This window comes from Epinephelus lanceolatus, chromosome 6, assembly GCF_041903045.1.
Source record: "Epinephelus lanceolatus isolate andai-2023 chromosome 6, ASM4190304v1, whole genome shotgun sequence".
In the NCBI taxonomy this organism is placed as follows: domain Eukaryota; kingdom Metazoa; phylum Chordata; class Actinopteri; order Perciformes; family Serranidae; genus Epinephelus; species Epinephelus lanceolatus.
Window position 1 is genome coordinate 36,537,471 of NC_135739.1, and position 16,638 is coordinate 36,554,108.

Sequence of the window (16,638 nt, forward strand, 5' to 3'; positions counted from 1 at the left end):
ACGACGAGACAAAACACTGAACATTAGGATCATCACGCCAGACGAGCTACTCTGGGAAATTGGGTAAATTTAATTTAGAGCTGAGTGATATTTGTGGATGTGTCCAAGCCTAAACATAACTCTTATTCTTTATTGAGCAGCCTGAAGAAAGTGCATTGAGTATTTTGTGAAATTATGTTTTTTATTATCTATTATTTCAGTGATGAAACATTATGTGCATCACTCATATTGTTTTGGACTCCGCTGGCTAATGGTGGCAGATGCTAAACAGGCAGACAGCGTGTACACACAGTGTGTGTGGGGCAGCATGGTGGTGTGTACACCAGCACCGAGACACACACTCATACATATTCATCTGCTTGACTTCAACCCCTTCCTCAATATCTGCAAGAATGAGGGTGTTTTGTATAAAGACAGAGGCGGAGACAGTATTTATTATAACCTGCTGGAGCCCCAGGAGCTCACCACCTCATATTTCATCTTAATGTATCTTCACTCACAGCCTCACTTTTTTTTCTGTCTGGCCGTCGCCAGGAAAACTTCAGAGGAGAGAAACAACAATGGCAAAGCAGGTGACTTGGTGTTCACAGTCAGTCTCACCTTGGCCTTATCTGGGGCTTCCATATCTCAACAGATTAAACTGCCTGAATTAGACTGCGCTCTCACCGGACACAGCGAGACATCCCCAGGGAGCCGGAGAGGAACGATGGGCTTTTGCTGGAGCGGGGAGTGTGGCAACAGGCCTTGCTGGGGAGGCCATTATATGCCCGGTTGGGTGGGCCCCACTGTGCTGCTCTGCATCTATGGTTTCTGCTCCATGATGAGGCCTATAGAGCCCTTCATGACGGAGTTCCTCACGGGAACTTACAAGAATCTCACCACGGAGCAGGTGAGGCCACTGAGCTATGAAATGAGATATGTGACTGCTGTACAGTGATGGAAGCAGTAGGTTATTAGATTTGCTCAGTTTTTGTTTAATATACATAACATGAATAATGTAAATGCATGTAGACAAAGTTATGAATATAAAGTATGAATAACAATGGTGGATGTTTGGTTTCATGGTACATTTGTCCAAGTTCACTCAGAACTACAGTTACTAGTTGCTTTAATGTAATACCTTTCAAATTATGTTTTATTGGTTGCAAATGTAATATGTAAGTAAATATATATAGTCAGCATACCATTAATCCATGCCATTGTGATATACAAGTACTCTGTTTATTACTACAGTGTTTTCCAGATGGCTGTGCTTTTTTTGTTTACATGTAGACTGGCATGTCATCTTTTTGTCCTTTTTTAGACCCATGAGGGAAAAAAAATCAAAAGCACAATAGTAAAACAAATATAACTCTAAGGCATTAACAGCCCCCCAGTGACTGCAGTGTTCACTCAGCCCATTCACATTCCCAGGTTGTCCAGCACTGGCGCTTTGTCACGCCACTCTGTATCTGAAACGAATGCCAAAGTCACCCTTTGGCATCTTTCTGTGAGACTCACCAGGCTTTCAGCTAACTTTATCTGTGGCAATATTTGATGCTTAGAGCAAGTGACATTGTGTAAAGAGCAAGACAGTCCTCATAAGCCAAGAGGGTGGGGTGGTATACTTATATATACTAACTGAACTTTTTTTTGTGGGAGTAGAACTACAATCTAGCAGTCACCTTGTTTGATGATCAAAATAGAATTACGCAATTTGGGAGTGGTGTGCATGAGCTCCATGGTTACATGATGCTTCTCTCTGTGCAAACCACGGACTGTATACAAAGATGGACGACGCTGTACCCGCCACTGTATAAAAATGAAGCTAAAATATCCCAGATACAGCCATTGCCATCTTGCTCTGGTGAGGTAATTTGGAGCCAGAATCTGTGCAGTAGTCATCTCCATGGTGTCAAGTTCCACCGTCTGACAAATCACCAGCAGCGTCACTGATCGCGAGCACACCAATTGGCACACAGAGCTGTCAATCACAATGTCAACCCCCCCCTTGACAAAACTTACCAGAAAAATGACCACTTGAAAATACACCAGTGTGATAAGAGCTACCTAAATTGACAGAAACCATCTTTAGAAAAAATGTATTTGACGTGTACTTTAAAATTTTGATTTGGCCCATGCCCCACCTGCTAATGTGGAAAATGTGGGCTTTATGACCTATACTGCTGCCAGCCAACAAGGAGGCACTTTGAAGAGTTTTGCCATCATTATACACAGGCTATGGTGTAAAACCACAGAGGTGTTTGCATGCATATTCAGAGAAATTTGTAGAGCCCATCAGCCTTATTCTTAATGGGTTGAAATTGTAAATTTGGCACTGAGAGAGGCAATAAAGTATGTCATTTATCCTCTGGGGACTATGAATGCCCACAGCAATTGCATCTCCATTCATTACTTCTTTTTGCTATTACATTTGCAATTTATTACAAGATACAATTTTTACAAAGAATGTTCAGTCAAGAGGAAAGTTTGACCCGATGGTGGCACTAAAACATTCAGAGGTTCATTAAAATAAGTAGGATCTCTTCTTTTGCGACCACAAATTCTCTAGTAAAATTTTCACAGCAATCAAGCCAGTCCTTGTTAAGATATACTAAATTTCTCTGGATCAGACAAACAGAAGACTAAGTGACTAACCAACATTGCTACCATTATTCTATTGTTACAAAGGGCAAATGTGTAAAATACATGAGGTTGTTAGGCTGCCCGTTTGAAGTACAGCAATCACGTGTTGTGTTAATCATTTAACACTTCATCTTCTAGGAAGGATTCTTATTGTAATATTTATCATGCCATTTCATTATTCACCAACATGTTATTTTCTCTCCACACTGTATATGAAAGAATAATGTAGAGCTGCAGCACACTGATGTCAACACAAACTAGACTAACATCAGAGTTGTCCTGTTTACACGAGAGAATTCAAAGCTTTCAGTACAGACGGACGAGAACAGGAGAGGCTCTGCAGTATCACGCCTCACATAGTGGCATTAGGAAGAAACTAAATGGGGTCCTTCACACCTCTGCAATGACAATCACTTTGTGATGCACAGCACAAGGCAGGATGGGAGCCACTTTGTTCACACAGATTATGGTAGGTACACTCAAGGTGTACTCATTTCATGCTCAACTGTGTATGATGCAAATTACCTTTTCAACTTGTGGTCCTGAGTGGCTTTTGAGATCCATACAAAGTTGAAGAAATTAACAAAGTTTGTGAACAAAACCAACCAAACCAACAAAATAAATTTGATACTAGAGTGACTAAAAAAAAATGTTCAAAGTTATTGTAGTGTTTCAGGGGAGACTACTTCTTAGCTGATATATATATCTGTTGTTGCAGAATATATTGATTCTCTCCTAATTGTAAGTTTTTCTCTCAAATTTATATATGTTTAGACAGTACCAATGCATCTCTATTTGTGCATTTAATCCTCAGAAAATGTTCAGCTAACTATAGCTACTGATTGGTAAGGGCAAACCTGAATAAAGTAACCCCCAAATAAACTTGGGTTTATTTAGGGACAGATAATTATAATATCATATTATATATTTAAAGTTGTAATCCTTGGGATTCACTCAAGGTTTAAAGTTGCACAGGAAAGGTGGAGTCTGCAACTTCCAATAAAAACTACTATGCACAGAGGTAATAACTGAACGTAAATACATTGAATGGCAGAACAAATGCCAACCATAATATTTCATATTGCAGGGTTTGGTAGAGGTGATTAGTGTAAAACGTTTATCTAAAATATATCAAATGATTACATGAAGAAAAAAAAAGATTTTTTCACATTCAATATTACTTTGTATGTTTTCTTAAATGACATGTTTAAATATGCAAATGCTACATACATACATTTCCAGAGCAGAAATCTGAATATTGGCTAAAGCCAGGTCCAAAATTCTTGTTTAATTTCATTGTCATATCAAATTTTTTTTATGTTATTTTTTACTACACTGTAAATCAGAAAATAATGTTAACAGCCTTTAACAAACACAGTTTGACCATGTTTTTAGGGATAAAATGTTTACAAATCAGGCTATGAATGATATATGAACAAACCCCTCTGTAATAACCTTCAGAATAAAGACAGGAACAAAATTGAAAAGTTTGGTGTCTGCAAGTAAAAAGCATTCTGAAAAAAATGCCCCCCAAAAATATATATATTGTAATGTACCATACATTTTTAGACCAAAAATATTTTTTTTTAATAAACAATGTCCAGAACAAAAATCTGACCTATAATAAACACCTAAATCTGCTTTTTATTTATTTTTTTTTTATATTTTTCTTTCCATTAGTCACAACATTGACCAACATAAAACAAAACAATGTTTTCCCCTAGTGTCTCCCCTTAAGCCAGAAAATAAAAGATTTCAGAGCACTTCAAAAGTACACATTTGGAACACCAGCAACACATGTTGCTGTCATCCACACACATTGATTTGTTACTCAGCAGCTCATTGTCATGCCACTGCCATAAAAAATCCATCTTTGAATATTATTTCAGTCAAGGCCAAAGTGAAACACAAAAAAAAACAATTTAATGGGAACAGCAATTTAAGAGCCATATTTTTGCTTTAAGGGACCTAACATTCAAGCTGCAGCCATTGTGTTTATTTGCATAATATTAAAATTCATCAACTTGTCACATTATGAGCCTCATTCCTGCTGCTTCCTGTTCCGTCATGTACATGCAGAAGTCATTTTTCATTGATAACAGAGGTGGAACTGCATCTGGTGTGCTGCTGTCATCGTATTTTGAGGTTTCTCTTGCGATCAGCAGTTAGGAATAATTTTCTAAAAAATAACTGGGTCTCTGTTTGCCTTCCTCCAGGTGACCAGACAGGTATTTCCTGTGTGGTCTTACTCCAGTTTGGTTCTCCTCATCCCAGTCCTGCTGGTGACAGACTTCCTCAGGTACAAGCCTGTAATCATCCTCCAGGGGTTCAGCTATGTCACAGCGTTTCTGCTGATACTATTTGGCTCGGGGGTCCGATCAGCTCAGTTGGTTTTCTTCAGCTTCAGCATTGCCCTGGCAGCAGACGTGGCCTATTTCTCCTACATTTACAGCGTGGTGCAGCCCAGCTACTATCAGAGAGTGACCAGTTATGTCAGAGGGGCCATGCTACTGGGCTACGCTGTGGGCGCTCTGCTGAGTCAACTGCTGGTGTCTTTTGGGGTGTCCTTGTATTGCTTAGCTGTTGTGTCTCTCACCTCTGTCTCTGTAGCACTGATAACCTCCTTTTTCCTGCCAATGCCTAAGACTAGTCTGTTTTTCAAGGGAACATATTCCGCACAACAGGGTAGCTCTGGTGAGGACACTCACAACTCTGAAAGCCAAGACTTTTCCATGTGGGTGAAAATCACAACAGCTGCCAAGCATGTTGGGAGGATGTTCAGAGGGCTCGTATTGGACTGTAAGAAATGTTATTCCTCTGTGACTGTGCTATTTTACTGCATATGGGCAGCTACAGGGAGATGTGGCTTTTACCATGTTGTAGGGTACGTCCAAATCCTCTGGGAACATACACAGCCACAGAACTTCACAGCCTACAATGGAGGGGTGTATGGCATCAGCACGTTGACAGGTAACTAATGCACCATTATTAGTACAATTTCAAACAGCTACAACGTTTAATTTACATGGTAATGTATCAGTTTTAATAATCTAAGTTCAAATAAACACAAAAAGTTTGTGCTCTAGAGAAAGGATCAACACTCGGTGAAAAACCTAAGCCCTACGATAAGCTAATATGGCAAGGCTTAACTATACAAACCAATGAGCAGTGATAACTAGCATGTCTTTGGGGTCATCGGGTGGGAACCTCCTTTCACCAGTGTTTCGTCTAGTGTTATACATATGAGATTAAAGCAAAATTTTGTGTAAACATGCAGCTCTAAGTCATTTATTTTCACTTGTACAAAACCAACATTTGTTAATCAGAATATGTAACTACACTGCAGCTCGGCACAACCCTGCTGATACACTATTATTTGCACATTGTGTGACTTAAAATGTGAATAAACATTTATAATCAAAATTAATAATTAAATGACATCATGGTGGGCATTGTACATCTAACAAGAAAAAAGAATATTTATTACATGGGGAAGGTTTAGTTTAAATGTGTTGTAGAACTATTACTGTTACTTTATCTACATAAGATCAAATATTTTGGTATGAAAAGCTGCATTTTTTATTTAACCAAGTATCCTGTATCATAACTACATGTCTGATGATTGTAACAAACCAAACCGCATGAAAATCGGTTGAGAATTCAGCGAGTAATGATGATTTTAATCAGAAATAGTCTCCTGCCTCAATAGACATGTATGCATTAGGCAGCACGGCTCCACCTGGGCAAGATGACGAGTGTCGTTGAATGCGGCATCTACGTATATATATTTATGAACATTAACTCAGCGGGTTGACAAATGCTGTTGTCATACAGTTGTCTACGGCAGCAGATCGTTCTGTGTTTCTACTGGTCAAAGCAGTGTTTCCCACAGGATTTTGGGAAACTATGGCGAGGGGGAGTGGGGGCATCCCCCCCCCAAGAAAATTTTGAACATTGTAAATTGAAATTGAAATTAATTTGTATACAAAATGTACAGAACGGTAAAATCATCAAGTTTTGAAAAAGTATTGCAATTTAATTTTGTCTTTAATGTTATTATCTTATATTATCTTTGTAATATGATTATCTTATATAATGTTATTACTATCCTAAAACATTCTCCAGGTCCTCTGAAACTCTACAGGACTTATTTCCACCCTGCCCAGCAGCAGTACCGTGGCGAACGGTCCCTAACTGCGGGGAGAACGGAGCAGGCTTCCCCGGAGGTCCGCCGCTTTTCCCGGTCCCTCTTCACCACACTTTGGGCTCTAGTTTCGCAGACCGGGCAAGGCGGGGGCACAGCGCACCTGCGCTTCGCCAACTGGGTGTGGCCAGGCGGATTTTGCAAGTTTGGCACACCGTGCGCGCCGGCGCAGCTATTCGTCTGTCCCACCTCCGTCCCTCCTACCTGCGCAAGTTGGAAAGAGGGAGGAGAGAAGGCGTGGAGTGGGTTTTACACACATCACACCAATCAAATGAGCCCCTCTCCTCGCCCTTAAATGTGCCGCACGAAGGCGTAATGAGAGTTTACTCAATTCGCCATGGCAGAAGAGAGCAGCAGCGTCAGACGGCCAAACTTCTCCCAGGAGGAAACTGATGTTTTGGTCCGGGAGGTCCAAGCTCGCAGTGTCCGAATATACGGAACTGCGAGCAGACCTCCACGGGCTGATGATGCAAAGGTAGCCTGGGAGGAGGTCACCACAATTGTAAATCAATGTTGCGTTTCTCTCGTGCGCGTGCGCTCTCTCTTTCTCTCTCTCGCAGTCTCACTCTTTTTCTTTTCTTTTGGCTTTTCTAAGATGACAGATGCTGAATATATACTCCCTATCTGATGCTGTGGCTGTTTGTGGTTGGCTGAGAGGGATGTGAACTCATTAGTTTGCAGCTGTGTTAATCAAATCAGGTTGGGTTTCCATTACGCGTGCCAAACGTGCCAAACAGTGCCAATCCCCTTTGATCTGACATCAGATGTGACGGGACAGTCGATATAGAGATACATTTATGTGCTGATTGCAGATAGTTGCAATGAATAGTGTTTTTTTTTTTTTTTTTGGCTATTTATTGCATCGTTAATGTGCCTGACATTCTGGAAACCTGCCTTTGAGGTTTTGGTGACGTGTGCGCACTGTCCGCCCGTCAGCCAAACTTCGGCTTACACCGGCTGCGCTCACCCTGCGCTGACGGTAGACCTGGTTTCAGATGGCGAGCTTTTAGCGCACCTTCGGCGAAGCCTTTTGGCACGAAACTGTCACTGCGCCAAGCTGGATCTGTCGACACCTCCTCCTGCTGCGCCGCCACACCCATCTCAGCGCACCTCAGTCTGCCAAACTACCAAACTGAGCACGCCTCGGGTTGCGCTGCTCGAAACTAGCTCTGCGCGGGGTTCGCCACCCTGCGCTGTGCCGGGAAACTAGAGCCCTTCGACTTATTTCCACCCAGCCGACAGTGGGACTTACATTCATTGTGCCGACAGTGGCTTGGAAAACCGCCCATAACCGTGTCACACGGGGAAGAGGGAAGAGGGAAGACGGCTGGAGTTCCTCCAACATTTGCGGTTAGATTATCATATTTTTTTATTGACAAAGATATAGGCTGCTTTGGCTGATTTTTTTTTATGCGCACATGTGCCCCTAAATATTTTTTACAGTTTGCGCACATGTATTTTTAGTCAAGTGAAACGCTGCACTGTCGAGCGCTGGATCTGACAGCCTGAGCACATCGGCACAAAATGTTACGGCGTTCGAGATATTATTTATATCATGAGAAGTCAATACTTTTGGCAGCCTAAATCTTTTATTTAGAAACTATGGCGGGTCAAATTAAACTATGGCAGGCCGCCATAGTTTTGTTAATTAATGGGAAACACTGGCTCAAAGTGACGGCTGTGATGGGAGAATTGGATCTCAGTGAAGGGCAAGTGGTCCATAACATTAATTTTGGAGACAAAAGAATGTAGGCTTAGCGCCCTGTGGTCCATTGCCCAATAGGAAATGTAGAATACTCAAAAGTACTTTAAAGTGCTTGAGTTACTTTTCTCAGGGAGTAATGTTGGAAGTACTTTTAAAGTAATTGAGTTACTTTACTCAGGGAGTAACGCAGTAAAGTAACTGGTTACTTTTTTCAAAAGTAACGCAGTAAAGTACTTTGATTACTTTTAAAGTAACCCTTACCCAACACTGGTCATAACAGTAGTCACACATTGATTTGGTCATCCCAAATTTCTGACACTGTCAGAAATGTCTCCCAGGCTATCTTTGATCACAAGAGCATTGACAACAGTCATCCTTGAACCTCTCTCACTGTGCGACATAGGGCCTACACGATGGTATCTTTCATCTGGGACAGCCCAAAATGCCAGTGTATAACGGGCTTAAGTTTGTTATGTAACAGGAAGGTAACAAGAATGTCACATAACACTATGTATTGGTAAGTGTGAGGAACACCACGCATGCCACATGACATTAACTATGTTTAGTGGTTAAAAAAAATTAAAGTTGACTTTTGGTTTCACATGGGACACAAACAGCTGTCTCCTGGTTGAAAGTCCTGTGTGTGACCCATCAACCAAACTCCTCTGATTATCTTTATTTAGTTTTTCTTATCATGAAAATAATAATTATCTGGGCAAAACATTGCTACCTTCCACATTTCACATGCTTGACAGTTTGATTCTGCACTGTCACTCCAAATTATTGTACAAAATCTGAAATTTTCATTAAAGCTTATGGTTGTTATACACATTCCGCAACAAAAAATAATTGAATAAACAGAAAGAAAACACAATCCCTTTCTATTATCACTATTTCACAATCCCCAAAGTGCAGCAGACAATAGGAGCAGCATTAATTAGACTATTTAATTGCCTGCTCTCATCCCCAGATGGGTATAGCAGCTGCTGCCATCCAGCCAGTACACTTTTATTGATTATAGTACTGATACATTCCTGTATTCCCCAGAAGCCAAAGGCAATTACTCTGTGTAAACCACATCCAGCTGTATGCCTTTCACTTGTAAATGGTTCTGCCCAACATGCAGTCAAGCTGTAGGGCCCTGTGTCTGATATTTCCCCAAAGATTGCTGTTGTATTCTCTCTGTTCCACACTTAGAAAACATCCCTGAGGAACAAACCTGGTGGAAACAGATAGAGAAAATATGAATATGGATTACCAGCATGATAAAATATGGCAGAAAAGCACAACATAATTTACTATTTTCATATTCAGCTTATTAATAACTGTATGTCCCGGAGCTTGGAAATAACATTTTTTTTTAAGTTGCTCATTAGGCTTAAGATAAAACAAAATGCATGTGCAGAACAAACTGAGTTCTGTTCGGTTACATTGTTTTGTACAGTATGATTTCAAGGAGAGAGCATTACAGGACACCTCACACATTGATTTGTCTTTGGTCTCAAGCAGTAATTACAAATCATTTACACTTCAAACATTCATTTCAGTCAATGGATAATATATTCAGAACATGGTTTCAGTCAGGACATTCCCTTCCCCAGGTCAGAGATGTCCAAGGTTTTCCATTTAATTTGCCACAAAGCCTCATGCTGAATATATTTCCGTTTAGATTCAGGCTACACACTGGAGCTCAAAGCGTGCAAATTCAAATTTTACTCCCCCACACACAACATGCACGCACACACACACACACACACACAGTATGATGTTATCTAATCAGCATGAAAAGCCAAACACAGCATGAGGTCACATATTTTTCCTCATCTATGCCACACACATTAAAAAAGGCTTCATAAGTAGTGTGCCCTGCATGCAGCTTATGTTTGAATCTTCAGAGCTACAATCACACTGAAACTGATGATGTCACAGTGAAACTAATGAAGTCATCAAAGTTAACTCAATTAGGGCTTGAAGACTACGCATTTTTAACAGAAAGCCCGAGTCACAAACACGGGGCATGGAGTGTGAAAGATGTGGGCATTTAAGCAAATCGCAAATGCAGTGTCAGCATGGCTTTATGGATTGCCATGTCAGTCAGTCTGTCCAGTTTGTTGTTCCAGACATAAATATCCCAACAACTATTTGATGGGCTGCTATAGAACTTATATCAGCGGTTCCCAGTGGATTAATACTCTGGCTGTCTCTTTGAAGTTGCAGATATACTTGCCTTTAACACCGCATTTGGGTGCACATAACAGCTGCCTCATATATCAGCAATCTGTTTGGAGCATTGGTTGTGCACGGCCTCAGAAATTAATACTATGCATAGTAAGATGCAACACCCACATAAATGGTAGGAGCAGGATGTTGATGTGACAGGGTAAGGGGCATAATACATCCATGGTCAAAGGTCAGTAGGCACGTCTGCTGTGACAACAATGGCGGACGGTTTTGAAGACAAGCTAATAGACTAGCTTACATTTGTTCAATTAGGTGCATTTTTGATTTGCGCATTAAAGAAAACTAAGTGCAAACACCCAAAACTTGGGTGAAGAAAAAAAATTACACTGAGCAGAGTGTAAAGATGGTTTATGAATAAAAGGTAAATGCAACTTAGTCCAATGGAAGCAGATGATGATGACATCATGATGTGGTTGTGCCATTATTGCACAGGCCACTGCAAGCTCTCTTTGTCACCTCTGGGTGGCTCTTAACATGTCCATGTGTGCACACAGGGCTATAACCAGAACTCTTCCAAGAGCTCACACCTGTAATATTAGTTGCTCAAAACTCTATATTTCCATTGTCCAGTGTGTTATTATATATCCATGGTTTTCCTTTGAAGTTTGGGTGGTGTTCTTTTGATAACATTATCTCATTGCACCCTCTTCTTCTGCAGTGGCCAAGTAGGTATAGCTGCTGCTAGAGCAGCTACATGACTTGCCCAACACAATGTGCATGTCAGTTGAAAATCAGCCCATTTTGCTCCTTGGCCTGGAAGCTGAAACCCTTAAGAGAATGCTAAGTCAGTGTTAAGCTAACTGTGAAGTTTAGGTTAAAATAAAGGATGGTTAAGGTTAGGGTAAGGGTAAGGTTACATCCCTTTTCTTGATAGGTGAATCACTTCTTTATGTATAATCAATTATAAAGTGAATTATTGCTTTGTTTGGCCCTATTTGTTCATTACAACATGGTGTTGTAGCAGGGTTTAGATAACCATGGCGTTGGTGGGTTTATATTGTACTACTGGTTGGCACAGTTTGTAGGGGTGTGTTGTGTACGCTACAAATGGAATGTGTCTGCAGCTATACGTGTCTTACAGTGGCACCTAAACAAGAATTAGCTCCACCTACTGCTTATCTTTATCACCCAACAACTATTCACATAATAGTTAAAAGCGCATAAACTCAAAATTTTCTTTTGCCAATTTTCTGAAAATTTGGTTAAAGTTTTGCTACATTTGGATGGAAACTTGTCTATAACCACTGCACAGTAACAAATACATGCCTTATGCACCATCTACAATGATGGTGCTGTTGCTTTTTCTGCATATGTCGTAACCTACTCAAGTCTCACTATGTTTATAGATTACATGATGCAGATCCGGTAATTTAATGCAGCCCGTTTGTCTGCATGAATGCATGGTTAAAAAACAAGTATATCTCAGGCCTAAGTTCCCTTTGCTGTCAGATATAAAATTGGTTAAATTATAGAATAAGTACAAACACTTATCCAGTTAAACTGAGATATGAGCGCCAATTTGGTATTTAGCATGAGCTGCTGTTTGAACATACTGTAAAGCCCAGCTGCGTTATTGATCCCCCTCTATGAAGCAGTACAGCTCCTGCTGACCCCTCTAAGCTTCCAATTGACACTGCTGGGGAAACTGGACTAATTATTCAGTGTCCGTTTGACCCTCCTCTGCTAATCAGAGCCAGGGGGATTGATTAAGTACATCTTAAAGGCCTGGGTGGTGTCCATGTTGGATTATTAGCGCTGATTGACCATGAATGGAGAGGGACTCAAAGGAAACGTACACATTTAAATGAGTGAAGCAATTATTCTCAGCCTATCTTTACATTCTAGTGGATAAAGAGCTCTGGGGTGAATAGATCCAATTCTCTGGGGACTCAGCGGTTTCCCTATTTACACTCCGCTCACAGAAGGCAAGTCTGGTTTAGTTTTTATTCAGTCCTCAGCAATTACAGGAAAGGTTTGACAAGGCAGAGGTAGTTACAGAATGTGATGAATATGTAGCAAGTAAGTCAATGTGAGAGAAAAAGATGGAGAGCAAACGGACAAAAGATAATTTCATAGGATAAAAAAAGGAAGAAAATAAGGAGACAATTGTCCAGAAATAATCAACCCTACAAAGTGTCTAGAGTCCCAAGCTTTACATCCATCCACGGAAATGAAGGCCACATAACACCTTTACATGTGGTGAGAAGAGCTTTGTGATGAATCAGGGCTGCACTGTGCCACCCTGTGGCTGAAATGGGAAGTGTCATTTTCCAAAATGCTTGGAGATCAGCTCAAAGTGCATTGATTAGATAATATGTACAATACAACAACCATATGAAAGGCATTTGATTTAAATCAAATCGTATGTTTTTATATGTCATATATGTCATTTCTTTTGTTTTCTGTGGCGTCATATGATGTTATGTTTTATGTTGTATGTACACTAACAAAAATGTATATGTGTGATGGCTGTGGACCCCAGGAAGAATAGCTACGGTTTTCCGTGCTAATGGGGATCCAAATAAACCAAACAAACCAAAATATGTGTCCAATACTGCAGCTCTTTCTCTGTAAAGATGCTCTCTCAAGCCCATGCAGAGACACTTATCCATACAGTCCTTTTTCTGTATATTCCCCGTCATTAGGGTTGACAGTTTTAGAACCTTTTAACATCAGGGCAAAGTCATTATCAACGGCATAAGTGTGCAAACACAGCCATGCCAGCATATTTCTGAAAGTCTGTGTCTTTTTATTTTTTGTGTATATGGTGTTAGATTAGCCCCCAGCCTACTTTTGAAAACTTCTCTCTTCTGTGTGTGTGATTATTCACTTCTTCTCATGTAGATTTTCTGTTGTCACCCAGGCGTAATGTAACCATATGTTTGTGTTTGTGTGGCAGTTTTATTTCATTTGCATAACTAACTCTTGAAGTATTGTGGTGAGTTCAGAATTTCTATCAAAGTTTCTAAAAGAATTAGAGCATAGAGAGATATTGGTTTTTCCAAAGTGCAAAGATTTAAAGAATCTCACCAATAATTACATATTTGCTGAACAGTTTATGTATTGATCTGTATTCGTTACTCCTTCATGATGCACTGACTGACAGAATGATTGTGTTCTCCTTAAGGTGCTGCCGCTACTATTGCTGTGGGACACGTGTCCCTGGACTGGTCCGTGTGGGGGGAACTGGTCCTGGGAGGTTTAACGTTCGTGATCGCTGGGGCTATACTCCTAATGGATCTGACTGACGACATCTGGATCAGCTATGCATGTTTCTTCCTCTTCAAAACAGTTTACATGCAGCTCAGCACCGTCTGCACGTAAGAATGCATTATGAATGTCTCACTAGCTAAACATGCATATGGGAATGGCAGTTGAGGAATTCACGAATACTGTGTATCAGTATGAACACATTCATAAATTTACTGTGCAGAATTTAAACATATGATGCAATAAATGCACCATCACCACAATATGTTTTGCATTTTAACCAAGTCATGTGGCTTGTGAGGCATTATAGACTGTTATGGGTCTGTGGTGAGTGTAGAGTATTCTAAACTGCCAAACACATCCTGACCATATTTAATGTTGTTTAGAACAGTTGTGAAATGGATGATTTTATTGACACTTTGTGCAGGTTACTCAAACTTTTTATTGGCACTGTCTTGGGTAATTTTGGCTCCAGCCATGCTGTGTGATTTAAAGATATAAATCTATAAATACAAAATGTTATTTCCCCTCATTTTTGTAATTGTGACCCTCACGTCTATCTTGTCCATGCTGTCTGGGACTAAATGAAAACTCATTTTTAATTAGGGATGGCAATGTCATTCTGATGGTTGTTTAGCCCACTATATTGGTCCAAACTGAAATATCTATTGTTGGATAGATTTCTGTCACGGTCCCCAGAGGATGAATCCCACTGACTTTAGTGATCCCCTGACTTTTCCTCAGACATCTCCACGATCTTGACATTTTTACTTTTAACTGAAATGTCTCCACAGCTTTTGGATGGATTGCCATGAAACTAGATACAGATATCCATGTCCCCAGAGGATGTATCCTCATGACTTTGGTGATCCCCTAACTTTTGTTTTTGTCCAGTATTTTTGTCTAAGACCAAATACCTGCCTCAGATGTAGCTTACTCTGTTAGCATGCTAACACCCTAAACTAAAGTGTTGACTATGGTTAATATTACCTGCTAAGTATCTTCATGTTAACATTGTCAATTTGGGCAGAACTAGTTAAGTGGCAGTTCAAAACGGGCCTGTTTGGAATGGGCCAATTGCTTAGCATCTTGTTTTGCTGCTTGAAGCTGTCTCAAGAACCACTCATCCACACAATGTCAAACTCATCACCGCGTTTTCTTGGGAGTATATGCGTCCTTTGCTATCAGCTAGCTATTTGGGACCAGCCTGATTCCAGAAACAAAAGCGTTCATCTCAAAAACTTCATCTTGCTGATGCACGAGATGGTCAAGTTTGCTACAGTGCAACATCTCCAGTCTCTCTTTCTTCATCTGTTAATGATGTACTGTACTCCGCAACGGAGAATGAGCTGTACCCAGCAAGACGTTCAGCAGTGTAACAGTTAATAGGGGTCCCCTCTCCATACACTACACAGTGTGTACATAACACTCCACTAATAAATATGTCCCGTAGATCTCAAAAGCTGACACTTGACACTGCACTTCCTCAGCAATACACCCGTCAAGTGTGAATTCAATGGGATAAATGGTTGTTGATAGAAGACTGAAGGACAGGCATACAGACAGAAATTCCTTCCATTTTAGTAAGATAGCATGCTGAGGTTAGCATTGAGCTCAAGTGCAGTATCACAGAGCCACTAGAGTGGCTATAGACTCTTAGTCTACTTAAAATTAAGGTGCTACTTCAAGATTCAGCCTGATCTCGTTTATCTTTTCTTTTTTTTTTACCTTATTTGATTGTTCTTTGTTTTGTGTCCTAGAAGAAGAAGAAGAATTCATTTTAGTGCGTCAGCACTTCAATTATACTGTGCTGCGTCTCATGTACAGTATATTTATTCTAGTTTTCAGATAGCCAAGACGCTGAAAATGGAGCGCTATGCATTGGTATTTGGCGTGAACAGCTTTGTGAGCACAATCCTCCAGAGTGTCCTCGCCGCTATCATCAACAACACTCTACAGGTCACCATCACCTTGCAGGTACTGCTGTACTTACAAATCATACACTGACTTCAGGAGATGATTTGATTGTATGTCCATGTACTAAAATGTTACATAATGCTTTATATTTTGTTTTGTAATCCATTGTGAGCGGAAGATTGAGTAAAATGGACAGAAATGGGGTTAGGAAGAGCTTTTACAATAGGTTAGAAATTGTTTGAAGCGCATTACGTGGACATATGGAGGGAGACAGACCACCAAAGATGAAAACTAATTCATTTTTAAGTCTTCATCCAAGTAATCCTCTCATTTCTTTTCAGTTCATTGTCTACGCCTCGTACTTTGCTGCCATTTCCCTGCTGTTCACAGTCAGAGGTATGTATACTCTGCTCGACATTAAACGTCCTGTCGAAAACAACCAGGCAGAGAGAGCCACCAACTTACCAGAGCCCACACGTCTTTGAAGACCCTCAAGACAACATGAGGATTATTATCACTGTCATCAATTATTACAGCAGCAACAGAACCAGGAAAAAATGCTTGGAGATATGAGTGCATCAAGATATTCAATCCATCAAAACGTCTCTGCGGTTGAGTTATTTATCAGTCTGTCATCAGCAGGATTTAACTAATCGATTCTGCAGACGTGCTGTGACTGAAATACTGAAAGTGCAATACCAACATGTGGCCACAAGAGGACACTACCTGCACAATA

The 16,638-nt window shown here is 40.4% G+C and overlaps 1 protein-coding gene across 1 annotated transcript; it reads left to right on the top strand.

The window, feature by feature from the left end:
• The first annotated feature begins 307 nt into the window (after nt 1-307).
• LOC117253805 (thiamine transporter 2-like) lies at nt 308-16,387 on the top strand. The gene is made up of 5 exons (XM_033621506.2): nt 308-889; nt 4,842-5,424; nt 13,903-14,095; nt 15,827-15,962; nt 16,244-16,387. The coding sequence occupies exons 1-5, from the start codon at nt 308-310 to the stop codon at nt 16,385-16,387; spliced, it is 1,638 nt and encodes a 545-aa protein (XP_033477397.2).
• Nucleotides 16,388-16,638: the final 251 nt, after the last annotated feature.